The following is a 27372-nucleotide window of genomic DNA, read 5'->3' on the forward strand; positions in this document are numbered from 1 at the left end:
TTGGATAAATGCTGTGGTGTGTGGCGGGGTAAAGGTAAAGGGACCCCTGACCATTACGTCCAGTCGTGGCCGACTCTGGGGTTGCGGCGCTCATCTCGCTTTACTGGCCGAGGGAACCGGCGTACAGCTTCCGGGTCATGTGCCCAGCATGACTAAGTCGCTTCTGGCGAACCAGAGCAGCGCACGGAAATGCCGTTTACCTTCCCGCCGGAGCGGTACCTATTTATCTACTTGCACTTTGACGTGCTTTAGAACTGCTAGGTTGGCAGGAGCAGGGACCGAGCAACGGGAGCTCACCCCGTCGCAGGGATTCGAACTGCCAACCTTCGGATCAGCAAGTCCTAGGTTCTGTATTTTAACCCACAGCGCCACCCACGTCCCATATGTGGAGGGATACTATTTTAAAAACCACAGTTGTGCACAATGGCTGGGCTACCACATGAGGGCTGTACCACCAGATGAAAAAATGAGTGTGGGGAGGAGTGTACGGTTTCTGGGACGGGGTAGTTGCAGAGTAAGGATGTGAATGGGAAGGGATGAGATGAGTGGAGGCTGGTCCATCAGGGTGAAAGGGGCACTGCCCCATCAACCTCATGCCTGTCCTCAGCCAGACCCCATCTCCTTTCCTTCTTATCTACAGCTACCCAGAGGGTGGCTGCTCCATTCAGCTTCTTTCTCTCTAGGCTCTGTGTTGCCCTTGCAGAACTAGAATGAGTTGTCTCTGCCTGTCATTAGCTCTGATTCCCCCTTCTGTTGGGCTCCCTGCCTTTTGACCACCTGGGCGCCAGGCACCACTGGACTGAGCTGAGGCTACCTTTGCTCTCTCCATTTTACTTTCCTCCCTCTCAAAGGGCTGGGCTCAGGGGTGCCAACTTGAATAAAACGGGGGGGGGGCAGGTAAGCTCTGCCCTGCATAATTGATCACAAGATGTAGTGCACACAGACCATTTGAATGGCAATGCCAGCACCATCAAATGTCTTAAGGGAAGGCCGAAGAGACCTCGGCCCCTAGGAGTTGGCTCCTATGGCTGGGCTCATTTTGGCCAGCTGATGCAAGCTTAATAAAATCTAAACAAAACACAAACATGCTTCTTAAGTAAACAGCAGACTAATGGCACATGGCTTGCCTCCCTCGAATAAAAACAAAATCTTCGATCTGTTCCACCCCCTTGCCACTCTTCTTTCCATCCTCTCTTGGGTCTATTTGCAAGATGTTCTGTTAGTAATGCAAATAGTTGGCGTAGGAAGGTGAGCTAGCAGGTTTGTGGGGGTGGGGGAAAGAGGAGCCATAGCAGGTACTTGTGGGTTTGCTAGGGTTGATTTTGGTTTCTCTCAATTTCTCATTATTTCCAGTCTCCAATTCTCCACATTTCAACATTTGCCTTGCAATTATTATTTTTTTTGGTAAAAGTGAAAAGTCCCTATTAAAAAGTTAGCAGCATTTTAGTTCCCCTCCCAACCACCACAACCACTTCTCCCTCCCACAAGGGAGTGCTGTCCTTGACCCTCTCAAAAAGGTTGCCCATCCCTGTTACAAAGGGCTAGGTAAAATTCATGGTCTGCCCACAGCTCTTAACCGTGACAGCTGAGAACCGAACCTCCATGTACAAAGGAAGTCTACCTCAGTATCCCCGCTCCAAGCAGGAGGCAAAACACAGCGGAGGGCTGCCACCTTCACACCCTTCTTTGTAGGCTTCTCGGAAGTACCTGGTTGGCAGATACAAGGTGCTGAGATCTCATCCTGATCCGACAGGGGTCGTTTTATGTGCTAATACAAGCCCTCTGGTGGGCTTTCAAACCATGGGCTTCCCTGGGTGAGCTGTCATTAAGGGAGGAGGGGGAGCAGAGTCATACAATGCATAATGCCCAAGGGCATTGTGGGAAATTTAAAACAGCAGCTGAGCGGCCTGGCAGCCTGGCACACGGAAGGCCTGGGGCTAGGAGCAACGTTGGCCCTTGAGCTATCTTCACACCAAGGGCATCCCTTTCCCTCTTCCTGTTGTGGAGAGGGCCGTGTGCCCCAGAAGCTCCTCCCCACTGCCCCGCAAGTCCATGGGTTTGGCACTTGTGTGGTTTCTCCTCTGCCCCACCCCACGGGGGGCTTCAGTCCCAGTTCGGGTGGGAGAAGGTGATGTTGTAGAGACTCGCCCACTTGGCAAAGACCCGCTTCTCAGTGATGAACCGGTGGTGGTGGCCCTTCCGACTTTGCTCGTTGTGGATGTAGGTGGCACATTCATCCGGACCCTTCGGCTCATAGTAGTGGTAGGGCAACTTGTGGGGCGGAGGCTTCCTGCTGTTGGGAAGAGAATTGGAGATGGGGGGTGGGTTGGGGTTTGGTGAGCAGGGAGCGGTGCAGAGAAGTAGAGGCAGCCCTGGGGCAATCCCTACCCCTTCAAAACTGACAAGGAGCATGCAGAGTGCAGGAACTTACATGCAGTAGTTGGGAGGGACCATCCCATAGACGTGGATCTTGTCACACAGCTCAACGCCAATCACCATGGTGAACCAGCCGGTGCTCAGCCATGACCGTGACGTCACTCTGCAAAAGCGGGGAGAAACAAAAGGGGGGGGGTTTCAAAGGAAAGGAAATCCAAACACAACCTGTGAGTGATTGATATAGATTAGATGCCGACCTGCAACAAAATGTTGCAGTGTGGAATTCTCCACGTTGAGGATTCCAATCACTCTATTCCGTTTCACATCAATTTTTCATTCCACACACTCCATACTCCGCAGCCAGTCAGCATTCTTGTATCACTCAGCACACACTCAACCCTAATTTGGCTGGTTTATTGTCTTTTTGTGGGAGGTGCCTGCCCCTCTCTCTGCCGATCCAATGGGGTCCCAGGCACCCACACAGGGTCCGTGTCCCTTTTGGAGACAGACGCAGCAGAAACTGTCATGGCTTTAAGAAATGTGGTTTATTCACCTATTTACACCTTCAGTCTGCATGGAGGGAGTCCAGATCTTATAGCATAGTTCTTTCAAGAGGCAGCAGGGCAGGCAACCAGCCCAAGATGGATCTCAGCTCTTCTTCCTCCTTCTCCTTCCTGGCAACCCTTGCTCAATAACTTCATTTTCGTGTCCGCTCAAACACACATCTCACTCCCTTTTGCCCCTTTCGCCATGTTAACAGATTGGTTCTTCTCTAGGCCAGCCAGGCTGGTTTGCATAAATCAGCCCAGGGATTCCTTGTCTGGCAGTTCTGCAGCCCATAAGGTAAAGGTAAAGGGACCCCTGACCATTAGGTCCAGTCGTGGCCGACTCTGGGGTTGCGGCGCTCATCTCGCTTTATTGGTCGAGGGAGCCGGCGTACAGCTTCCGGGTCATGTGGCCAGCATGACTAAGCCGCTTCTGGAGAACCAGAGCAGCGCACGGAAACGCCGTGTACCTTCCTGCCGGAGCGGTACCTATTTATCTAGAGTGGTAAAGGTAAAGGTACCCCTGCCCATACGGGCCAGTCTTGCCAGACTCTAGGGTTGTGCGCTCATCTCACTCTATAGGCCGGGAGCCAGCGCTGTCCAGAGACACTTCCGGGTCACGTGGCCAGTGTGACAAGCTGCATCTGGCGAGCCAGCGCAGCACACGGAACGCCGTTTACCTTCCCAATGGGGTCCCTATTTATCTACTTGCACCCGGGGGTGCTTTCGAACTGCTAGGTTGGCAGGCGCTGGGACCAAACGACGGGAGCGCACCCCACCGCTGGGATTTGAACCGCCGACCATGCAATCGGCAAGTCCTAGGCGCTGAGGTTTTACCCACAGCGCCACCCGCGTCCCATCGTACTTAATTCGTTCCAGAGGTCTGTTCTTAACCTGAAACTGTTCTTAACCTGAAGCATCACTTTAGCTAATGGGGCCTCCTGCTGCCACTGCGCTGCCGGAGCACGATTTCTGTTCTTATCCTGAAGCAAAGTTCTTAACCTGAAGCACTATTTCTGGGTTAGCGGAGTCTGTAACCTGAAGCATATGTAACCCGAGGTACCACTGTACTTTGATGTGCTTTTGAACCGCTGCACTTTGACGTGCTTTTGAACTGCTAGGTTGGCAGGAGCAGGGACCGAGAAATGGGAGCTCACCCCGTCGCGGGGATTCGAACCGCCGACCTTCTGATCAGCAAGTCCTAGGCTCTGTGGTTTAACCCACAGCACCACCCGCATCCCACCCCATACTTCAATCCATATCCCAATTAATCCATATCCTAGCATTTCTTCATTTCTAGGATTTAGCCCCCCCCCCAATTAACCTATTAACACCATTTTTCTTCTACTTCTGCAAATCTTGGGATTCCCCAGAATCTGCAGACACCTCCCTCTTGTAAGTTAAAAGGAAAAGATACAATCAACCTATCTTTCCTCCCTCCCCACAGCAGGGCTTGCCTGGAAGAGGAGCTGCAGAAACTATGCTGGAGGGACAACTGCAGGTGAATTTACCTGTCCTTCCCTGTCTCTTTTTTGAACAAGTCATCAAACTGTTTCATGCGCCTGGGGGAAGCTACGAAGGCCGTCATGTTGGGGAATGACACGCTGACGCGCTGGATGACCTTCAGCAAGCTCTTCTGCATCCTGACTGGTGGCCCCCAAAAGATTAAAATGGTGTCCGGAGTCTTGTTGACAAACTCCTGTGGTCTCTTCAGGACCCGGAAGATACTTGAATGGGCCACCACCCTGAAGGTCGTCTTGTTACCAACATCCGCTTCGTAGGCAGTCGTGGGAGCATCGTTCATGCGAATTGTGCACTCCGACTGGTCGATTGCTGCTCCCAGCTTGCTCCCCAGCAGGTGACTGGAACTGGTGACGATCACGCATTGGCTGCAGTGATGATCCAAAGTCTGGGGGTGGAGGGATAAGAGTATTTATTATTATTAAATTTTATTTATACCCCACCCTCTCCAGCAAAGACCAGGCTCAGGGCGGCTAAAAACAATGGATTGAAATACAACTTAAAAGCAAGATTAAAATATAACATTAAAATGCTGCCTCATTACAGTAGGAACTCAAATCAAAAACTTTTTTTGGGATGAAAACGTCAAATCTTCACCAAGGCCAACTATCCAGACTGGTCCTACGTGGGCCAGAAAAAAGCCAAGGAAGTCCCCAAATAAGAGTTCCATCACAGAAGGAGAAAGGAAAAAGGAAAGAGGGGGAGGGGATCAAGTTGATTCCAAGCCAAAGGCCAGGCAGAACAACTCCGTCTTACAGGCCCTGCGGAAAGAAATCAGATCCCGCAGGGCCCTGGTCTCATGAGGCAGAGCGTTCCACCAGGCCGGAGCCAGTGTTGAAAAGGCCCTGGCTCTGGTTGAAGCCAATCTAACTTCCTTAGGGCCCGGGACCTCTAGAGTGTTGCTATTTATGGACCTTGAGGCTCTCCGTGGGGCATACCAGGAGAGGCGGTTCCGTAGATACGAGGGTCCTAGGCCGTGAAGGGCTTTAAAGGTCAAAAGCAGCACCTTAAATCTGACCCTGTACTCCACCGGGAGCCAGTGCAGCTGGAAAAGCACTGGGTGAATATGCTCCCATGGCAGAGACCCCGTGAGGAGCCTCACCACAGCATTCTGCACCCGCTGGAGTTTCTGGGACAGCTTCAAGGAAAGCCCCGCGTAGAGCGAATTACAGTAGTCAAGCCTGGAGGTGCCCATCGCATGGATCACTGTGGCCAGGTCGGGGCGGGAAAGGTATGGAGAAAGTGGATAGAGAAAGGTTTTCCTCCCTCTCTCATAACACCAGAACTCAAGGACCTCCAATGAAGTTGAATGTTGGAAGATTCAGGACAGATAAAAGGAAGTCTTTCTTCACGCAGCCCATAGTTAAACTATGGAACTCCCTCCCACCAGAAGCATTGATGGCCAACAAATTAGATGGCTATCAAAGAGGATTAAATAAATCCATGGAGGAGAAGGCTTTCAATGGTGACAGGTCATGATGGCGCTGCTCTACTTCCACAGTTCAAGGCAGCAGTGCTTCTGAATCCCAGTGGCTGCAAACCACATGAGGGGAGAGAGAGGGCACCTGTGGTTGGATCCTGCTTGCTGCTTTCCCACAGGCATCTATCTATTCAGCTACTGTGAGAACAGGATGCTACACTTACGCTATTACGTCTATGTATGGAAGTGAGAGCTGGACCATAAAGAAGGCTGATTGCCGAAGAATGGATGCTTTTGAATTATGGTCCTGGAGAGGACTCTTGAGAGTCCCATGGACTGCAAGAAGATCAAACCTCTCCATTCTGAAGGAAATCAGCCCTGAGTGCTCACTGGAAGGACAGATCCTGAAGCTGAGGCTCTAATACTTTGGCCACCTCATGAGAAGAGAAGACTCCCTGGAGAAGACCCTGATGTTGGGAAAGATGGAGGGCACAAGGAGAAGGGGACGACAGAGGACGAGATGGTTGGACAGTGTTCTTGAAGCTACCAGCATGAGTCTGACCAAACTGCGGGAGGCAGTGGAAGACAGGAGTGCCTGGTGTGCTCTGGTCCAGGGGGTCACGAAGAGTCGGACACGACTAAACGACTAAACAACCACCATAACAGCAACCAACTCTGTTGCTTGATTTGTATGTCAGGTGGTACAGTCCTTCGTGCATTGCATAGATGCCATCTGGCACCAAAGATTGTGGGTGTGCAATGAAGGTCTTCAACTTTACCCATTGACTTTGTGGGGGCTCACAAATGTATTATTGGGGATGCCAAAGCACCTATTCCCCCCTGAAGTTGGCTCCAGTGCTGCATTGTATGGCACTTCGCACTGCTAGCAAATTGGGTGGGATCATGTTTTCAGTGCTCCTCTATGTTAAAAACAACAACAAACTCACTGAACACAGAAAACTAGCATGTCAGGGGAAAGGACCTTTCTCCTTGATACGCTAGGGGTTTTTTTATGTGCAGGCAGGCTGTTTTGTATTCTTAGACAGAGCGTTCAAAAACATGCAGTTCTATCATCCAAAGCAAAACTGTTTAGAATTCAGAAGCCACCTATGGACCATGATGCAATCAAGTGTGGAATATTGTATACAAGTTCTGATTTAAAAAAAGGTAAAGGACCTCCATGACTAAACCGCTTCTGGTGCAATGCAACACCGTGATGATGGAAGCCAGAGAACAAAGGAAAATTCTGATATCCTGACCTCAAAAAGAATATTGCAGAACCGTAAGAGAACTATTATGAAGAAAGGGATTTTTCTTTGGGGGCAGGATGTGTGTGTTAGCCTTGAGGAATGGTGAGTAAAATGGGTTCTCATATTAGAAGTACAGTGGTGCCCCGCAAGACGAATGCCTCGCAAGACGAAAAACTCGCTAGACGAAAGGGTTTTCCGTTTTTTGAGTCGTTCCGCAAGACGAATATCCCTATGGGCTTGCTTTGCAAGACGAAACGTCTTGCGAGTTCTTGCGAGTTTGTTTCCTTTTTCTTAAAGCCGCTAAGCCGTTAATAGCCGCTAAGCCGTTAATAGCCGCTAAGCCGCTAATAGGGTTGCTTCGCAAGACGAAAAAAACCAAGACGAAGAGACTCGCGGAACGGATTAATTTCGTCTTGCAAGGCACCACTGTATATGCAATTATGCATGGCATGGAACACACTGATAGAATCTTTTCTTCCTCTCTCTTTCAGCAACCTCCGGGATCAGACAAGTTCTGAGAACCATATACACATAACAACCGAGGATCATACTCCATTGTAGGAAATGGCCCTAGACCATGAAAGCTTATGCAATAATACAATTTGTCAAGTCTCCAAGGTGCCACAAGCCTTCTTGTTTTTTCAGTTCTGCGGTGGCAGGTTTTGAACCATTCTGCATAGCATTCGTGCTCTCCACAGTTTTTTTGACTTTTTGTGTTGTCATTTTTTTTTTATTTTCTTACATTTCTTCATTTAATGTCTTCATTTAAAAACATTGCTTCATTTAAAAACATCTTCTCAAAGACTGCTAACAATATCTAAAGCCAATAAAATAATACCATGTTGATATTATCAAGATGAAAATGGCAGATAAAACGTCTAAAACAGCTAACCTCTAAAACTCTATCTAAAAGAAAAAACCATCGAGAACAAATCAGCAGAAGCTGAGAATCAATTTCCCATACAGCCGCTTCAGAATCACTCCTCTGCCATTCTGCGGCTGCTTGTTACCAACAGCTGCCAAGATAATTCTTAAAGGCAAGATTTCTGAAATATACTCAGAGTCGAGAGTGGATTTCATGCTCTTTATTCAGCTCATAGTGGTGAGGAGGAATGAAAGTTTCCCCAAAGTATCTGCTTTATATACATTATTTACACAATGGGCTGCACGTGATTGGCTAATTCCGGAATTCGCCTGTAGGCCAATCAGGTTGCAGATTCACTTCCATCTGGAGCTGGATTGGGTGGCTCCTGCAGACCAATCATATTGCTGCATTGTTCTAGGACCAATCTGACTGCTGCATTTTGGATCCTATTCAACTCAGTACATAACAATTTTCTTACCCATCATTCCATCCTTCTGGTTTATAGAACCAGGGTACAGTGGCTGGTGACGTGCCAGAAATTATTTCTCAAGATCCCTCCCCGCCCACTCCCCTTTCCAGGACCACCAATGATTAATCTACTGCCACAAAGCCCACTGGGAGACCTTGGGCCCGTAACTCAGCCTAACCAACCTCACAGGGTTGCTTTGGGGATAAAAAGGGGCTGGGGGAGTGTCTATAGCATGCCTTGAGGTGCTTTGGAGAATGTAATTTTTTGTGATGTAAATGTAATAATAAACAGAGGTAGGGAACCTTTTTCAGTCTGAGGGCTACACTCCCTTCTGGGCAGCCGCTCAACGGACACGTGTCAGTGGTGGGCAGGACCAGAGGCAAAAGTGGGAGGGGCGATGAATGTAAATTTTATCTTAGTTGCTTACACAGTCCTTTTTCTCCCAAGAGTTCAAGGACACTTTCTAGTTAGGCAGGAAACACCTGAGTGTGCAGCAGAGCCAGTGAGGGCGTAAGATCTGGGGAGATCTGAGATTCCCTCTCTATGACCTGCAAAACAATGGCAGCTGATTGTTCACACACTTCCCATACCTTGTTTCCAGAGACTGGCAGGTACCCGTTCTTCACCCCCCATTTTTTGAGGCTAGAAGGCAGTGGGGGCTTCACTTTCACCGCAGTGTAGTGGAAGACTTCGCTCCTGCCATTGTAGATGATCAGCAGCATGACCAGGCCAAACAGAACCACAAAGACAACTGCGCGCTGGCCCTGCAGACACAAAGAGCGGACGAGGGGGCAAATGGTCAGAAGAGCCAGGTTGCTCTCCAGGGCATCTGTTCACACGGGGCACCTTTCTAGCTTGGCAATAGCCTGCGTAAAAAAAGGATTTGGGGACAGTAGTTGTTTGCAAGCAGAGCAGGAGCCAAGAGTCTGACACGGCAGCAAAATTTACAGGTTCCAAGTCATGGGAAGCGGGAGATCTGCTTGATCCTGGGTGCAGAGGGTCCAGGATACATCCACTCAGGGGCGGCCTGTCCCACTTCACCACCTGAGGTAAAACAAGAAAGTGCTTCTTCCCCACAAGGCTGCCCCCTGAAGCCTTGTGAATTGGGGTTGAGCAGCGGCAGCGGCACCAAGGGTAGCTGCTTCAATCTACCTCATGGGTGGGCCATGCCTGAATTCACTGTTAATGCACAATTATTGCGTCTGTGAAGAGCCCTGCTGGATCAGGCCAAAGGGCCCATCTACTCCAGCATCCTGCTCTTACAGTGGCCAGTCAGCAGCCCTACAGGACCTGAGCACAAGTGCATCCTCCCATCTGTGACCCCCATCAATTAGTATTCAGTGGAGGGAGAATGTAGCCATCACAGCTAGTGACCAGTGATAGCCTTATCCTCCATAAAATGATCACAGAATTCACCCACCCACCCCCAAAAGACAAGCTGCACACCAGTCTGGAGGGGGCCAGACATTTCCCCCTTCCCTCTCCCATCCTACTAGAGCAACTTTCATCAACCGGTTTTGGACCACAGCTCTCAGCAAGCACAAATTTATGCAAAGCTTGCTTTTGGAAAACAAACAAACTTAAGTGCTTCATGATTGCCTTTTGTGAGTAAATTATTTAGTGTTGTGATCCTGGGGAAATCTGAATAAGGAACTAATGGAACTGCTGGGCAGGGAGAGAGGGGGGTGAACAGTGGGTGTGGTGGTGAACAGCCGCAAGAGAATAAACAGATTGAACTGTGCAGCAAACCCAGAGAACCAGAAGTGCTTTATGTGGCTCTTAACATTTAACGTTCATTTACCCTTGCAATGAGAAGCAGCAGCTTTTGCATAGCTGTCTATGCAGCATGCCCATAGGAAGGCACTATGAATTCCTGGCTTGGTGCAGGAAGCATGCCACTCCCAAAGCAGTTCCCAAAGTTTGTGCAGAAGCTAAATGTGCCCATCCAGGTCTGTCTATATGGTCCTTGAACCTCTCCCTAGGCCACACACTTTCCCAAGCCATGGCCATCACTGGCCCTGCTACATAGCCCAGGTGCTTTTGCCTGTATGGAATGTGTTCCCTTAACGCTAATAAAGCTTTTGCTTATCTGGAGGGAGAGAGACGAGGGGCATGTGAATGTGTATATCATGGGTAGGCAAACTAAGGCCCAGGGGCCGGATGCAGCCCAATCGCCTTCTAAATCCAGCCCGTGGACGGTCCGGGAATCAGTGTGTTTTTACATGAGTAGAATGTGTGCTTTTATTTAAAATACATCTCTGGGTTATTTGTGGGGCATAGGAATTCATTAATCCCCCCCCCTCCAAAATATAGTCCGGCCCCCCACAAGGTCTGAGGGACAGTGGACCAGCCCCCTGCTGAAAACGTTTGCTGACCCCTGGTGTATATGAAAGCCTACAGGAGAAAGGTGTTCTTTATGTTCTTTCCTTTCCTCATTTTTGCCTCTGGTACAGTCCTGGAAACCAAGCCTCATGAACGGTTGAGGGAGCTGGGTTCAAGAAGGACACTGACAAACTGGAACGTGTCCAGAGGAGGGCAACCAAAATGGTCAAAGGCCTGGAAACGATGCCTTATGAGGAACGGCTAAGGGAGCTGGGCATGTTTAGCCTGGAGAAGAGGAGGTTAAGGGGTGATATGATAGCCATGTTCAAATATATAAAAGGATGTCACATAGAGGAGGGAGAAAGGTTGTTTTCTGCTGCTCCAGAGAAGCGGACACGGAGCAATGGATCCAAACTACAAGAAAGAAGATTCCACCTAAACATTAGGAAGAACTTCCTGACAGTAAGAGCTGTTCGACAGTGGGATTTGCTGCCAAGGAGTGTGGTGGAGTCTCCTTCTTTGGAGGTCTTTAAGCAGAGGCTTGACAACCATATGTCAGGAGTGCTCTGATGGTGTTTCCTGCTTGGCAGGGGGTTGGACTCGATGGCCATTGTGGTCTCTTCCAACTCTATGATTCTATGGGTATATTTAACTTGGAAAAGAGGAGACTGAGAGGAAATGATGATACCCATCTTCCCATATCTCAAGGGCTGTCGCACGGAGGATAGAGCAAGCTTGTTTTCTCCTGCTCTGGAGGGTAGGACTCAAACCAGTGGATTCCAGTTACAAGAAAGGAGATTCCAACTAAACATCAGGAAGAACTTTCTGATGATAAGGACTGTTTTGACAGTGGAACAGACTTCCACAAGAGGTGGCAGACTCTCCTTCCTTGGAGGTTTTGAAGCAGAGGTTTGATTGCCACCTGTCATGTATGATCTGCGTGAGATTCCATCATTGCAGGGGGTTGGACTAGTTGACCCTCCCAGCTCTACAGTTCTATGATTCTATGTGGCACTTGGAAACTCTTTGTGCAGAAGGGAATGAGGCCGTACAGGCTGAAAAAGATTCCCTGCTGCTGGTGCAGTACAGCAATGCAACATTCATATTCACAGATCAATAATATGAGGAAGAAACAGATTTCTCCTGAGACTGCAGGGGGCAGGAGTGGGGTAGGGGGGCTCACCTTGTCGTTTTTCATGTCGCCGTCCTGGCCTTAGGTTGGAGCCTCGATCAGCGTAACTTGGATGCCTGCAATAAAATCAAAAGGACAGAGTGACATTTGTGGTTTCTGGATGAAAAAGAAGGGGCTTTTACTAGGATACAAGGTGTTCCACCACCCAGGGGTAGGGGTCACTTCAATGCGAAGGAGAGTGGGACATGGTCTATTTTGCGTCTGGGCTAAGCACTGGAAAATTGCAATGCACTAATAAGGAAGCTGGGATGCGGGTGGCGCTGTGGTCTAAACCTGCCTATAACATTAGCCAGGATTCCGCACAGGTGGGGTTGGTGGAGGGTCTTTCCCCCAGGTACATCAAATTGTGGGACCTCATCCTCAGGAGCCAAATGCGGCCTTCCATGGGTCTCCACCTGGCCCTTGGGGCTCTCCCAAGCCCATACTCCTCCTCAGTTGGGTCTCTTGTCCCCATACTTCATCTCTCACCAGCCCTGTTTTGCACTGTGCCTGGGTGTTTTTGGCAGGCTGAAATGTAGAAGTTTAAAGAATATTTGAAAAAATATTTTAATATTTAAATCTTAGAATAGCTTCGGAAGTGGATACAGGCTGTAGGGTTAGAAGTAGAAGATAGTGTATTTTATTTGTAAGTGATAACATGTGAAGATTATTATGGTAAAAGTAAGTGTGATAGAGGGACGTGGGTGGCGCTGTGGGTTAAACCACAGAGCCTAGGACTTGCCGATCAGAAGGTCGGCGGTTCGAATCCCTGCCACGGGGTGAGCGCCCGTTGCTTGGTCCCTGCTCCTGCCAACTTAGCAGTTTGAAAGCATGTCAAAGTGCAAGTAGATAAATAGGTACCACTCCGGCGGGAAGGTAAACGGCGTTTCTGTGCGCTGCTCTGGTTCACAAGAAGCGGCTTAGTCATGCTGGGCACATGACCCGGAAGCTGTATGCCGGCTCCCTCGGCCAATAAAGTGAGATGAGCGCCGCAACCCCAGAGTCGGCCACGACTGGACCTAATGGTCAGGGGTCCCTTCCTTTACCTTTTAAGTGTGATAAAAAAATGGTTACAAATTATGATATATAAAACTGCTAAAGATGAGGTAAAATGAAAATCAGATGGGGGGACTATAAACAATGTTTAGAAAAAATAAGGATAAGACAAGAATTTGTTTGTATTGTTTCTATTTCTGTTTGTATTGTTTATTTGTGTTATAAAATGAACAAAAAAATTGGGGGGGGGGAATGAAATGTGTCTCTTGCAAACCTGGAGGAGGGCTGAGAGAGGTATGCAAGTGTGTGCAGAAGCTAACTAGCTGCACCAAGGTAGATCGGTTGTGTTTCAATTCATTTTAATTATTTTTTTGGAAAGTACTTAAGATCACCCCACCCCCCTAGATAAACTTTCTCTCTTTCTTGCTTCCCAAGAACATTGTGGCAGCTGGCATCTCTTCTTAACTGTCACATGTCCTGGATATTTAAATGCTTTTTTTAAAGCCCTAGTTTTCTCTTGCACTGCACTCAGAGTGATCAGAAAAATGCTCTAATTGACAAGGGAGGGAGGAGCGGGGAGGGGGAGGGGGGGAGAGGCAGGAAACCAGCAGGGTCTATAAACAACATGCAGGAAAAGCAGCAGTGAATGGAAAATCTAGGCCTGACCTTAACGCACTGGACTGGGTCCTGCAAACAGGGACAGGATTGCTACGCATGATTAACTTGGGTAAACTGTTTTCTTCGTGGGTTAGATATCAGAGAAGCAGGCACGTCCGGAATGGAACATAGGAAACTGCCTTTATACTGAATATTATGAATTTTCAACTAAGGGAAGGGCCATAGCTCAGTGATAAGAGCACCTGCTTGGCATGCAGAAGGTTAGGGCTGGGAGAAAAATCCGGCCTGAAACTCTGGAAGGTCACTGCCAGGTCACGTTGCTGAGCAGGGATGACTGACAAATGCTAGTCTAGGTTCAAGCAAAAACTTATCGCAGCCGTGGTTTTAAGGTTTTGGGGCATGGTACCAAACCCTCTACATTTCACTACCATGTAGATCACAACAGATGACTTGGACTATTTCTATTTATTTGTTAATTCTAAGTACTTTTACCTTTTTAGTCCTAAAGGTAAAGGTAAAGGGACCCCTGACCATTAGGTGCAGTCGTGGCCGACTGGGGTTGCGGCGCTCATCTCGCTTTATTGGCTGAGGGAGCCGGCGTACAGCTTCCGGGTCATGTGGCCAGCATGACTGAGCCGCTTCTGGCAAACCAGAGCAGTGCACGGAAACGCCGTTTACCTTCCCGCTGGAGCGGTACCTATTTATCTACTTGCACTTTGACATGCTTTTGAACTGCTAGGTAGGCAGGAGCTGGGACTGAGCAACGGGAGCTCACCCCGTCGCGGGGATTCGAACCGCTGACCTTCTGATTGGCAAGTCCTAGGCTCTGTGGTTTAACCCACAGCGCCACCCGCATCCCTAAGGGGCCCCAAAACAGATAACTTTTTTTTTTTAAAAGGCTATAACATTAAAGAGAGATGGCTAAAACTCTCCCTATAGAAGAACATACAGCCTTATCCCCTAATACCTTGGCACTGCTGCTCACCCCGCCCAAGCACCAGCTATCTCCCTCTGCCTAATGGTAGGGCCGTCCTTTGGGGAAGGATTATGGCTCAGAGCATTTGCCTTACATGCAAAAGGTCCCAAGCACAATCTCTAGTGTTTCCAGGTAGGGCTGTGGGAAAACCCTTCCTGAAACCCCATTTCGCCGTTTTTGAAACAGTATATGAACCAAAACACAGCCATCCTTCAAAATTCAACATACAAACCCTCCCACTAAAATGCATTATACAGTGGTACCTCGCAAGACGAATGTCTCGCAAGACGGAAAACCCGCAAGACGAAAGGGTTTTTTGTTTTTTGAGCTGCTTCGCAAGACGATTTTCCCTATGGGCTTGCTTCGCAAGACAGAAACGTCTTGCAAGTTTGTTTCCTTTTTCTTAACACCGTTAATACAGTTGCGACTTGACTTCGAGGAGCAACTCATAGAACGCGGTGTGGTAGCCTTTTTTGAGGTTTTTGAAGACTTTGGTGATTTTTGAAGCTTTTCCAAAACTTTTCCGAAACCGTGCTTCGCAAGACAAAAAAAAATCGCGGAACGAATTAATTTCGTCTTGCGAGGCACCACTGTATTAGAGGAAATTTGCTTTGCAAAAATTTGCATGTTCTATAAAACTGCATGCATGCGTGCATGCATACATACATACATGCATGTGTGTATTAGGGGGAATTCTCCTTTGCATCAAGAAAAATCTGCAAATGTGGATAACTGATGTTAAGACCAGAAAAATGAGAATCTGAAGAATTTGACAGTTTTGCCCACCCCAGTCTGTAGAAGGATTTTTTTTTTCTCCTTTAGGAGCATGCCATTTTAAGCACAATAAAAGGCTTGTTTTCAGTGTTCTTCAGCAATCTGGTTAGAAGAATTTTAACAATGTGTGGGTGTTAAAATGAAATCCCAGCATCCTGTGCTTCGGATGGAACATTCTGGGCTGCACAGCAGTGCTTTAATGCCAACATTTTACATAGAGACTGTCATCCATTGCTCTCTTAAGTGGGAATAAACCCCAGTGATCTCGGTGGGGCTCTGTAAAACATGCATGTAATTGATTCTTCGAGCAGAGCTTCCAAGTGGAGCAGAGCTCCCTTCTCTCAAATGTCCTACTGGGGAGTTTCTCCACCTCTTCCTGACCTACCCACCCCGCTGCCAACATCCAGAAAGAGGCTTGAATGAGCAAGGATGATTAGGCTTATGCCTGGGCTGCTTTGAAAATAAAATAATCCATACTTGCCCTTTGTGAGTTAATTATTTAGTGCATGGATCCTAGGGAAATCTGACTCAGGAACTCATGGAATGGGGGGAGTAGGAGTAGGAGAAGTACAATATTAAGTTGGGTGGGAGTGCAGCTGAAAAGCCACAAGAGCCCAGGACGTGTGTCAAACCGGAGAACGCTTTGAACATGTGCTTAAGCGTCCCGCAATGAGCAGCGGCAACTTTTGCCTAGCTAGATAGCACTCCCATAGCCAAAACAGCATCCATGAAGAGGGCAGGGGGGCGGGGGGCGGGTGTCAGCAGACTTGCATATACTGCTTAATAATTTGGAAAATCAATAAAAATAATATATACACTGCTTAATCATTAGAATTTCTAAGCTGTGTACATAAAAATAAACAATACAGAGAATAATACAAAGGGGAGGGCTTATTGGTTTGCTTTGTTTTTATTATGTATTTTGTGTTTTAATTATGTATTTTCATGTTGTGAACAAATTAAATAAATGAATTTTTAAACCCTAGAAAATAAAACAGTTAAAAGCTCATTATAAAACTGAACATAAACACGAAACTATCTTAAAATGTTTGATGGAATAAGAAAGCCATGCACCAGAAGGTCAGTAAAAGTGGGTGGGTGGGTGCCTGTGTAATCTCAATTGGGAGGGAGTTTCACAGGTTTGCTTTCACAGCACTGAATGCATGTGTTTCAGTACTTGCGAGCTGTGCATCTGAACCAGAGATTCTTCCAAAAGTCTCAGTGATCAGGCAGGGATATAAGAGGTAGCCCTGAGACTTACCAAAGTAAAGTAAAAAGTAAAATGGAGGGAGAGAACACTCAAAACAACCAAATGAACACTGAGCATACCCAGTCGCCACAGAATATTGAAAGCTGGGGAGGGATGGGAAATTGGTGAAGAAGCAGCTTACATGGTGTGCTGTAGGTGTTGTTGTACTCCAACTCCTATCAGCCCCAACCAGTGTAGCCAATGGTAGGTAGAGGGGAAAGGTTAAGATCCCCTGGACGGTTAAGTCCAGCCTAGTTCGACTCTGGGGTTGCGGCACTCAACTCGCTTCAGGCCAAGGGAGACGGCATTTGTCCACAGACAGCTTTCTAGGTCATGTGGCCAGCATGACTAATCTGCTTCTGGCACAACTAACCCCGTGATGGAAACCAGAGCGCACGGAAATGGCATTTACCTTCCTGCCGCAGTGGTGCCTATTCATCTACTTGTACTGGCATGCTTCCGAACTGCTAGGTTGGCAGGAGCTGGGACAGAGCATCAGGAGCTCACCCCGTCCCAGGGATTTAAACAGCAAACCTTCTGATTGGCAAGCCCAAAAGGCTGTGGTTTAGACTACAGCACTCAGTGGTTTAGACCACAGTGGGGAGGGGGATTACATTTTGAGGTTGGCCTCAGGGGCCAGAATGTCTTGGACAGGCCCTGATCATAGGCAACCAAACAGATTATTGATTACCTGAAGAGGCCAGAGACCATCTTGGCTGGGAGCCCCGAAAGACCTGCTCCCCACCCCCCTCTTGCTGGCCTTTCCCACATGTGAGGGTGGGATCCTGACTGACTCCAGCTGCAAAAGCTGAGGCTGATAAACAGACATTTAGAATGGAGGGTATTTTTTTTGGGGGGGGGAGGTTATTGCTGCTGTTGATATTAATTTTTTCTATCTCTGTTTTAAGATCTAATTATTTATGTGGAAATCAATCAGTTTGGTTGTTTATTTTTGATGTGTTTTATTTCTTGTTTGTGACTACATTTGGTTTTGTTTGGAATTCTGTAATTTGTTATGTCATAAGCTTCCTTGAGCATGGTTTGAACTCTGAAAAGGTGGTATACATATAAATTGATGTCTGTAGTGCAAGGCCAATGACAGCCAGAGCCAATTCATTCTTTATCTCCATGTTCCTTCTCCCTGCTGAGATCTAGAAGGGGCAGCACTGAGACTAAGGAGGAGGAAGATGGCAGGCAGGACGACCCCCTGGGCTGGATTTAGGTAAGAAGGCAGGGGGGGCAGGGTCTGGCTGGTGGCAGGCTGAGGTTGGTGGGGGTGTAGATTTACTCTACATCTTTGCCCCACTCCCAGTATTGATTATGCCATTGTCTATTTTAGCAGACATTAAATATATTGCATGCCGCCTTCAGAACTTCAGCCGGGTACAAATGTTTTAAAACAAGCAGATAAATAAGTGCTGCTTGGGCATTTGGGCCTGTGCCTGATTTAAGCTCTAACAGAACATATTAAAAATCCAGGTCAGTGTCTCCCTCCTTACCAAGGCAGGATGTCTCACATGAACAAAGTCGGGAGCATGGTTGGGGGGGTCTTCTCCTTCGTGGGGAGCCATGAGGTGCTGCCAGCCCCAGTTGCCAGACCATCCTTCCATCATGCAGCCCGTGCACTTGTTCCTTTTATTCAAGCATCGCAACAAGACGGTAGGCACACAGGCCAGCAGCCCTGCTCTCAGAGGCCTGCAAAAGCAAATGGTGTTTAAAAGTAAAATAAAATAAAGCAGATGGGCTGGCTTTTCAAACACGGTTGCTGGTGGGGGATCAAATCGAAAGCAGCCTCAGACCCGCATGGGCCAAACTGCTGGTTGGAGTCGAAGGCTTTCTCTCTGGCTAAACTTGAGCAAAGCACATGGTGCCAGGTGGCAGAAGGCCAAATTTGGAATCATTCCCTGCCCCAAGGCAACAGTTTTTTCCAAGCAGCTGTTTTCATTAGGGCAGGCACCACCAACCTTGGTTGGCAAAGGCTGCGTTAGGGATAAAATAAAATAAAGCTGAGTTATGTCAGATCCCACAGCACAAACGCACAAAATGCAAAAGTGACTCAAAGTGGGGATCCAGTGCTGGCTCAGCACATCTTGACCAACCACATACGAGGGCCGTCTTCACACCATGCATTTAATGCGCAGTTTCCCCCCACTCCCCACAAATCCTTGGGACTGTGGTTTGCTGCTGTGAGCGCTACAATTCCCAGCACCCTTAACAAATCACAGTTTTCATTATTATTTGGGGAGTGGGGGAATGTGCTTTACATGTATGGCGTATATGTAGTTAATGCAACATCTGCCAACCAGAGAGAGATTTTGGATTGTGCAATACAATCACAATCTCACATCTTGTTCCCTGTATATTTTATAACTTGCACTGCCTTGAAAGTGCAGTGCACAATGATGCAAATAAGTAAAAAATATATTCTTAGGAGTGGCCGGGGGTGTGTGTGTGGTGGTGCAAGGAAGTTAATCAAAGAAAGCTGAGCAGTTATGCTTCACTGACCCAAGTAAATCCTTCCATCCCATACTGGAGAGTGTACAGACAAGAAACTTTACAAGTAAGACATCCCCCCGCCCCCTAAAAAGACACTCCACTCTGCCTTCTGTGCTCCTTTACTTGTATGTCAGGAAGGGCCATAGCTCAGCGGAAGAGCATCTGACTGGCATGCAGAAGGTCCCAGATTCAATCTCAAGGGTCTCCAGGCAGGGTTCAATGAGACCCCAGTCCAAATTCCTGGAGAGCCACTACTAGTTGTACTGTAAACAATGCTGAGTGCACTGACTGAGTTTTTACAGCTTCCTCTTTTCATTTACCCCTTCCTTCTGCATTGCTATACTCCATATATATATATATATATATATATATATATATATGGAGTCTTCTTAGCTAGAAATATCACCACTCTGTTATATGAATGCACTTCTCTCATACACACACACACACACACACACACACACACAATATATATATATAAAATACACACAACCACCCTGCCCCCCAAAACCCACCATCCTTCTCTTTAAACCTACCCTTATCCTTTGGAGATTTGTCAAATAAATCGTTAGCATGCACATACATAAAAAGCTTAGCCAAGTGTAACGGATGGTACGGACACCTGGGTCCATTTGGAGGAGCCCCAAGACCTTTACCCAAACAAATATTTAACAATGCGTTTCCATGGGAGGCCTGTTTGTTGTCAAACTCATCAGCCTGCTCTCAGGCAACCAAACCTACGAAGCAGATCTAGGGGCAACCAGAGAGAAACCAGCGTTATATCTTAAGGTTTCTAGACACTGGCAGCTTCTCCACCTCCCCGCCGCCCCGCCCCCCCCCCCGCCTCTACCCCACAAGACAAAAACACCCCCAAAAGCCATGCATGCCACCTTCTTGATCTTCCGATGCGCCCTCGATCCAATTCTAGATTTCACCAGGAAAGGAGCTCTCCTCTGGGCTGGTACCAGCTTCACTTGCACACATCCCACCACCAGAAGCTGCTGCTAAACCTCTGGGATCCAGACGAAAAGATGACTCGCTTGGATTTTGCAAGCCTCTGGGTCCTAGCACGTCTCGCTTTCTCCCGTCTGCATTCATGCTCCGAGCAGCAAATCAGGGGCACCCTTCCCCCCCCCTCCTCCTCCTCTCCTCTTCTGATCCGATTTCAGCTCGCTCTCTGGCTCTGCCTCTCGCTGTGCGCGCGCGCGCAGTTAGTGAGGTGTTTGGGAAGAGAGATCTGACACCAAGAAGGGGCCCGAGGAGCAAATCCAAGCGATCTATTTTTACTTTTTGTGTGAGATTTACACCATTGCCTTTCGATCAAATAGTTCCCCAAAGTGATCATATAAGCAACAGGTTGCAATGATACAAAAAAACGTAAAACTCTCTGTATCTCTCTTTCCACCAGCAATCATTAGTCCTGATGGATAGGGCCAGAGGGCTACCCACAAACTGGTTTTATTTTGGGCAGCTGTATTCTGCACTCACAAATTTAAAAGACGCCTGCTTCTTGGGAGGAAAGCAATGACAAACCTAGACAGCATCTTAAAAAGCAGAGACATCACATTGCCGAAAAAGGTCTGTATAGTTAAAGCTAAGGTTTTCCCAGTAGTGATGTATATGGAAGTGAGAGCTGGACCATAAAGAAGGCTGATCGCAGAAGAATTGATGCTTTTGAGTTCTGGTGCTGGAGGAGACTCTTGAGAGTCCCATGGACTGCAAGAAGATCAAACCTCTCCATTCTTAAGGAAATCAGCCCTGAGTGCTCACTGGAAGGACAGATCCTGAAGCTGAGGCTCGAATACTTTGGCCACCTCATGAGAAGAGAAGACTCCCTGGAAACGACCCTGATGTTGGGAAAGATGGAGGGCACAAGGAGAAGGGGACGACAGAGGACGAGATGGTTGGAGAGTGTTCTCGAAGCTACCAGCATGAGTTTGACCAAACTGCAGGAGGCAGTGGAAGGCAGGACTGCCTGGCATGGTCTGGTCCATGGGGTCACAAAGAGTCGGACACGACTAAACGACTAAACAACAACATTCTACAGTAACTCAGACCATTGGTCCATCTATACAGCAGGCAGGAGCACTCCGGGGCTTCAGTGAAGCGTCTCTCCCAGCCCTACCTGGGAGATGCTGGGGGGTGGGGTAGAACTGGAACCTTCTGCATGCAAAGCAGGTGCTCTACTACTGAAATATGGCCCTTCCCTCAGTTGCTGCCATAATTGTGCATTGGAGTGGATTTATACCAGGCCGTCTGCATGCTATTCTGCTTTATTAGCAGAGCAGGCAGAATATAAATACAGGTAGGTAGCTTACCAAAGTCTAAATGCTATTTACTTGCATTGTTTCTTAATGAGCTACTGGGAAGAAATATGTCTGTACAGTTGCTGTTATTTCACCACAAGTAAAGGAGATGAGAGACATGCTTTTTAAAATGATGGCCAAAATTTCTAGAGGAAGGGGCCGTCCTTTAATATCCCTGAGGGGGGCTGGGTAAGGGTAGCTTCAGGCCACTCTGAAGCTACATCTCTGAAAGGGAAGATAGTAGATTCCAGTTCACATTTTAAGTGTTTAAAGAGCATCCCCACACAGGTGAAACAGGGAGAGTGATGCAAACGCAATAAGGTACCAAAAGCACATTAACCCTATGGAACAAATGCAACGAGGGCCTGTTGTTTTTTTAAATCGATTTCCTCCTTGGTGCATGGTAAAATATTTATTTATGTATTCACAGTCTGCCTTCTTGCAGAGTTTCAAGACAGTTAACAATCAGATACAAAAAGAAGTATAACAATAAAACCAGGAGCAGAATCAATGACAATTAAAAAAATAAATGGGGAGGGGGAGCAAATATACTAAAAGACAGATCAGATTAGAGCCAGAGTGGTGTAGTAGTTGGAGTGTCGGGTTAGGACCTGGGAGACCCGAGTTCAAATCCTGACTCAGCCATGAATCTCACTGGGTGACCTCAGACCGATGACTGTCTCTCAGCCTGGTCTACCACGTAGGGTTGCTATAAGGGAGAAAATGGAGAAGGGTAGACCATCATGTACACCATCTCAAGCTCTTTGGAGGAAAGGTAGGATTCTGAATGGGATAACAATTAAAATTAAACTTAAAAGTCCAAAAGATTAGGGCAGGCTTTGCAAGACATAATTAAGAGGCAGTAACAAAAGGCCCCAGCTGCACAAGTTTATGCTGGGAATTATTTAGCTGCTCCCACTGAAGGCCTTGTCCCCAGAAGGCAGGTTTGCTGAGGAAATCTTAGGCAAATTCCTGGAGGGCAAGGCTGTCAGTGACCACTAGCCCTGATGGCTATGCTCTGCCTGTAGCTGGAGGCTGCCTGCTTCCAAGTATCACACGTGGGGAGAGTTCCTGTTGCACTTGGGTTCTGTTTTTTGAATTGTTTGTTTGTGTTTCTTAAATAAAGTTATGTAATTACAATTTGCAGCCAAAACTAATTATGCATCAAACACCCTATGATTCTCACACTGGAAAAAAAAAATGAAATAAAAACGAGGAAAGGCAAGAATAGAAAATGGAATGGAGGGAGGGGGAGGCGGAAGGGGCAATGTAACAAAAACTCTACAGTACCACGAATAAATCAAAAGTGAAGAATATTGTTGTTTACGTTGTTGTTCCAGAAATGCAAAAACAAGGCCGGCTTCTCAATAAATTTATTTTCATTCTAATTATGCATTGCATTCCTCTCACATGCAAGTTTTATAACAGAGGACGCCACATTTTCCTTCACCCAGTTCCATTTTTGTGCAGTGTGCAACACACACAGGCCCGAGACACACGGTTCAGGAATTATTCTTTGCAAAAAGGAATGCAAGGTTGGACAATCAGACTACAGTCTGAGGACTTCCTTTGCAAGTGTTTAAGGAAAAAGAACCAGATTTAAAAAATTTGAAGGTTCCAAGTTTAATTATCTAAGTTTAATTATCTAAAAATATTTACACAGCAAGGTGTTACGTCCCCAAAAGCTCTTGCCATCGGAAAACGCTTCCTGTTTAGCTCCTTTTTTGTAATTTGAAGCCACTAGTTCAGATCCTACCCTCTAGTGCAGCAGCAAGTCTCCGCTGAATTGTAATTCTTCTAACTGTAAACTATTTCCCAATTGGTCTTCTAAGTTCCACTTGGGTCTTCTCTACCACTGGCTTCTCTGCCCCATATTGTCTTTTCTAAATTGGAATTGAGAGGGAACTGTTTTCATAGTCGCATCAAGGGCCGGCCCACCCATAAGGCAAAGTGAGGCAACTGCCTTGGGCAGCAGAATCCACAGGGACAGCAGATTCTGATATAGATTTTCACTCACCCCTTCTTGGGAGACACCATTTTGTGGTTCACCTCGGTGCCAAAATGCCTTGGACTGGCCCTGATTGCATCTCCCAGCAAAAAAGAAAAGTTCTTTCCTATAGAATCCATAATGGCAATTGGCTTATGAAAACCGCATTCTTCTCTGCCAAGATCCTGGCTTGAATTACCTTAATACAGTGGTACCTCAGGTTAAGAACTTAATTCGTTCTGGAGGTCCGTTCTTAACCTGAAACTGTTCTTAACCTGAGGTACCACTTCAGCTAATGGGGCCTCCTGCTGCTGCCGCACAATTTCTGTTCTCATCCTGAAGCAAAGTTCTTAACCTGAGGTATTATTTCTGGGTTAGCGGAGTCTGTAACCTGAAGCGTCTGTAACCCAAGGTACCACTGAATTGTTCTCTCATGCATTCACGTGAACTTTTATAAAGCAACAAAGAATCCAGATTGCTGACACTTCAGATATTGCCAGCTTGCTCATCTGCTAGACAAAACGTGCTTCTTTGCCCTCCTGTAAGCAAAATCCATTCTCTCTCTCTCTCTCTCTCTCGCGCTCTCTCTCTCTCTCTCTCTCTCTCTCTCTCTCTCTCTCTCTCTCACACACACACACACACACACAAATGCAACTGTTCAGTTCCGGTTGCTCTGCAGTCACTAAGGCTTGAGTTATTTCTCATCAAAGCTGATACATCCTGCCCTGCAAAGCTCGCAACTCAATATTTCAATCCAGCTGGGTTAAAACACAGCTTACGTATCTGAAGAAGTGTGCATGCACACGAAAGCTCATACCAAGAACTAACTTAGTTGGTCTTTAAGGTGCTACTGGAAGGAATTTTTTGTACTTAACTTTGAAAGGGATAGAATAAAGAGGTCTGATACACTTTTAAATATATATATACAGGTATATGTAAATATACATGAAGCATAAATGTCTCTGATAACATTAAGGTACTCGGTAGCCAACTACACAAGTGCTTCTGTTTAACAGGGTTGCCAACTTACTAAAAGCATGCTTAAAGGCACAAGATGCATTTTAATCCTGGCCAGGACTTGCATCACAAAGCAGCAAACCTGGTCCTTAAGAGGTGTGCATGACCCCTTCTAGAATGCTTCCCTGGGCTGAAACTTGTGTTTATTTGAAACTCCTTGAAAGCAGCTTTGGGTGATATTTGTAAAAGCAGGATATAGTATACAGTCGGCACATGCACTAGACATGAGGGCAAAATCCTCAACAGTAGTTGCTGGTGGCCGGGTGCGTCAGACGGTTGTTCCCCATGGTTACCATGCTCTCGAAGTACAGTCGTCATAGCAACTCTGTCTCACAGATTTAGGTTTCTCAACATTTCCGGAGAAGGAGGCTCTTTGCATGGGGGCAAGGAAAGCCCCCTCCGTTTTGAACGCTCCTCAGCCAACATTTAATGCACCTTTGCTTTTAATGCAAACAAGCATTTGGTTTTTATATGTGGGTGTGGTGGTCCTAGCTTTAATTTTCTTTGTGTGGGGTGGGTGGGTATTTTAAACCCTTTAGTTATCTGGATGATTTGAGGGGGTGCCTATCAAATTTGCAGATGATGTGAGGCATAGCTAATGCCACAGAATACAGAATCAAAATTCAAAATGACCTTAACATATTGGAGAACTGGGCGCAAGCTAATGAAATGGATTTCAGTAGGGACAAATGTAAGGTTCTGCACTTAGGCAGGAAGAACCAGATGCACCAATATAGGATGGGGGACACCTGGCTTACTAGCAGTACATGTGAAAAGGACCTGGGGTCTTGGTGGAACACAAGCTTAACATGAGTCAACAGTATGTTTCAGGGTTATCTGGTCCAACCTCTGCAATGCAGGAATCTCAGGTAAAGCATCCATGACAGATGACCATCCAACCTCTGCTTCCAAACCTTAAAGGAAGGAGAATCTACAACCCCCTGAGGGAGGCTGTTCCACTGTTGAACAGCTCGTACTGTCAGAAAGTTATTCCTGATGTTTAGTCAGAATCTCCTTTCTTGTAACTTGAAGCCATTGGACTGAGGCCTACCCTCAAGAGCAGGAGAATACAAGCTTGCTCCATTTTCAATGTGACAACCCTTGAGATATTTGAATTTGGCTATCGTATCTCCTCTCAGTCTCCTCTCTTCCAGGCTAAACATACCCAGCTCCTTCAAGCGCTCCTCATAAGGCTTGGTTTCCAGACCCTCGATCATCTTGGTTGCCCTCCTCTGCACACGTTCCAGTTTGTCAACATCTTTCTTAAATTGTGGTGCCCAGAATTGGACACAGTATTCCAGGTGTGGTCTGTTCAAGGCAGCATAGAGTGGGACTATTACTTCCCTTGATCTGGATGCTAGACTTCTGTTGATGCAGCCTAGAATAGCATTAACGGTTTTTTTGCTGTTGCATCACAATGCGGATTTGTGGTCTGCTCAGGCCCCTAGATCTTTTTCGCACCATCCTGCATTTTTCAATGGATTTTCCTATCACTTTCCAAACTGCAAAAAGCCCTGAGGCTTTTAAAAAGTTTATTTGTTGCACTAGGGCAGCAGAGCTCCTAAATATTCACTTTGTGTGTGCAAACCTCAACAAGGAATATGGGGAGCTGCCTCATTCTGAGTCAGACCACTAGTTCATCTAGCTCAGTTCTGCACACTGATTGGCAGCAGCTCTCCAGGGTTTCAGGCAGGGAATATTCCAGCACCACCAGGAGATGCTTGGGATTGAATCTGGGACCTTCTGAATGCAAAGCAGATGACGCGGGTGGCGCTGTGGGTAAAACCTCAGTGCCTAGGACTTGCCGATCGTATGGTCAGCGGTTCGAATCCCCGCGGCGGGGTGAGCTCCCGTCGTTCGGTCCCAGCTCCTGCCCACCTAGCAGTTTGAAAGCACTCCAAAGTGCAAGTAGATAGATAAGGTAAAGGTAAAGGTACCCAGTGGCGTAGCATGGGTTGTCAGCACCCGGGGCAAGGCAAGTAATTTGCGCCCCCTAACCCGTGGATTTGCGCCCCCTAACCTGTGGATTTGCCCTAACCCCAGTTGTTGCGCCCGGTGAGACCGCCCCCCCTGCACCCCCCACGCTACGCCACTGAAGGTACCCCTGCCCGTACGGGCCAGTCTTGACAGACTCTAGGGTTGTGCACTCATCTCACTCTATAGGCCGGGAGCCAGCGCTGTCTGCAGAAACTTCCGGGTCACGTGGCCAGTGTGACAAGCTGCATCTGGCAAGCCAGCACAGCACACGGAACGCCATTTACCTTCCCGCTAGTAAGCGGTCCCTATTTATCTACTTGCACCCAGGGGTGCTTTCGAACTGCTAGGTTGGCAGGCGCTGGGACCGAGCAACGGGAGCGCACCCCGCCGTGGGGATTCGAACCGCCGACCATGTGATTGGCAAGTCCTAGGCGCTGAGGTTTTATCCACAGCGCCACCAGGTACCGCTTTCTAGCGGGAAGGTAAATGGCGTTTCCATGTGCTGCGCTGGTGCTGGCTCGCCAGCTGCAGCTTCGTCACGCTGGCCACGTGACCCGGAAGTGTCTTCGGACGGCGCCGGCTCACGGCTTCTAGAGCGAGATGAGCACGCAACCCTAGAGTTGGAAATGACTGGCCCGTACGGGCAGGGGTACCTTTACCAATGGGCCTCTCCCTAAGTTCCAGTATGCGTTTGGATCCCTCCCACAAAATACTGGCTGTCAGGAGGCACCCTGGCTCAGGTCAATTGAGGAGCCAAGTCCCCAATAAATCCAAACTTTCAGTGAGTTATTTGTTTTCCCCCTCTCCTCTCAGAACAAAGAGGGCATTGTTCATGTCATACTGTCATGGGGATGGGGGGAGTGCTGAGTGCAGCAGACGCCATGGAGACTCAACATTCTTTTTGTCAGAACTACATGTGGGATTTTGGCTCAAGGGGCATCCATAGATTTGTTCATGCTTTGGCGACTTAAACCAGTGATATGAACTTGGTAAGGAAAATGGACAATGTGACAAGAACACCAGGACACCAATAATGG

The 27372-nt window shown here is 47.5% G+C and overlaps 1 protein-coding gene across 6 annotated transcripts; it reads right to left on the reverse strand.

Annotated features, from left to right (window-relative positions):
• Window positions 1-1967: 1967 nt before the first annotated feature.
• On the reverse strand, window positions 1968-20164 carry ST6GALNAC6 (ST6 N-acetylgalactosaminide alpha-2,6-sialyltransferase 6). Of its 6 annotated transcripts, none has more exons than XM_028715375.2 (7): window positions 19939-20163; window positions 18052-18247; window positions 11952-12016; window positions 9037-9210; window positions 4433-4830; window positions 2432-2539; window positions 1968-2290 (listed from the first exon to the last, which is right to left on the reverse strand). In XM_028715375.2, the coding sequence occupies exons 3-7, from the start codon at window positions 11964-11966 to the stop codon at window positions 2104-2106; spliced, it is 882 nt and encodes a 293-aa protein (XP_028571208.1). In that variant the 5' UTR covers window positions 11967-12016; window positions 18052-18247; window positions 19939-20163; the 3' UTR covers window positions 1968-2103. The 6 variants fall into 6 exon arrangements, with proteins under 6 accessions (XP_028571208.1, XP_028571206.1, XP_028571209.1 ...); XM_028715373.2 differs by having other exon boundaries at window positions 1968-2293; window positions 19939-20161; XM_028715376.2 differs by lacking the exon at window positions 9037-9210 and having other exon boundaries at window positions 1968-2293.
• Between the last annotated feature and the right edge of the window lie 7208 nt (window positions 20165-27372).

This window comes from Podarcis muralis, chromosome Z (assembly GCF_964188315.1).
Source record: "Podarcis muralis chromosome Z, rPodMur119.hap1.1, whole genome shotgun sequence".
In the NCBI taxonomy this organism is placed as follows: Eukaryota; Metazoa; Chordata; class Lepidosauria; order Squamata; family Lacertidae; genus Podarcis; species Podarcis muralis.

Coding starts and splice junctions, on each gene's coding strand:
- ST6GALNAC6 (XM_028715374.2), bottom strand. Junction 4,831..9,036: donor TGCCAGTCTCTGGAAACAAG/GTATGGGAAGTG, acceptor CTCCACCCCCAG/ACTTTGGATCATCACTGCAG. Junction 2,540..4,432: donor AAAGAGACAGGGAAGGACAG/GTAAATTCACCT, acceptor CCGCTTTTGCAG/AGTGACGTCACGGTCATGGC.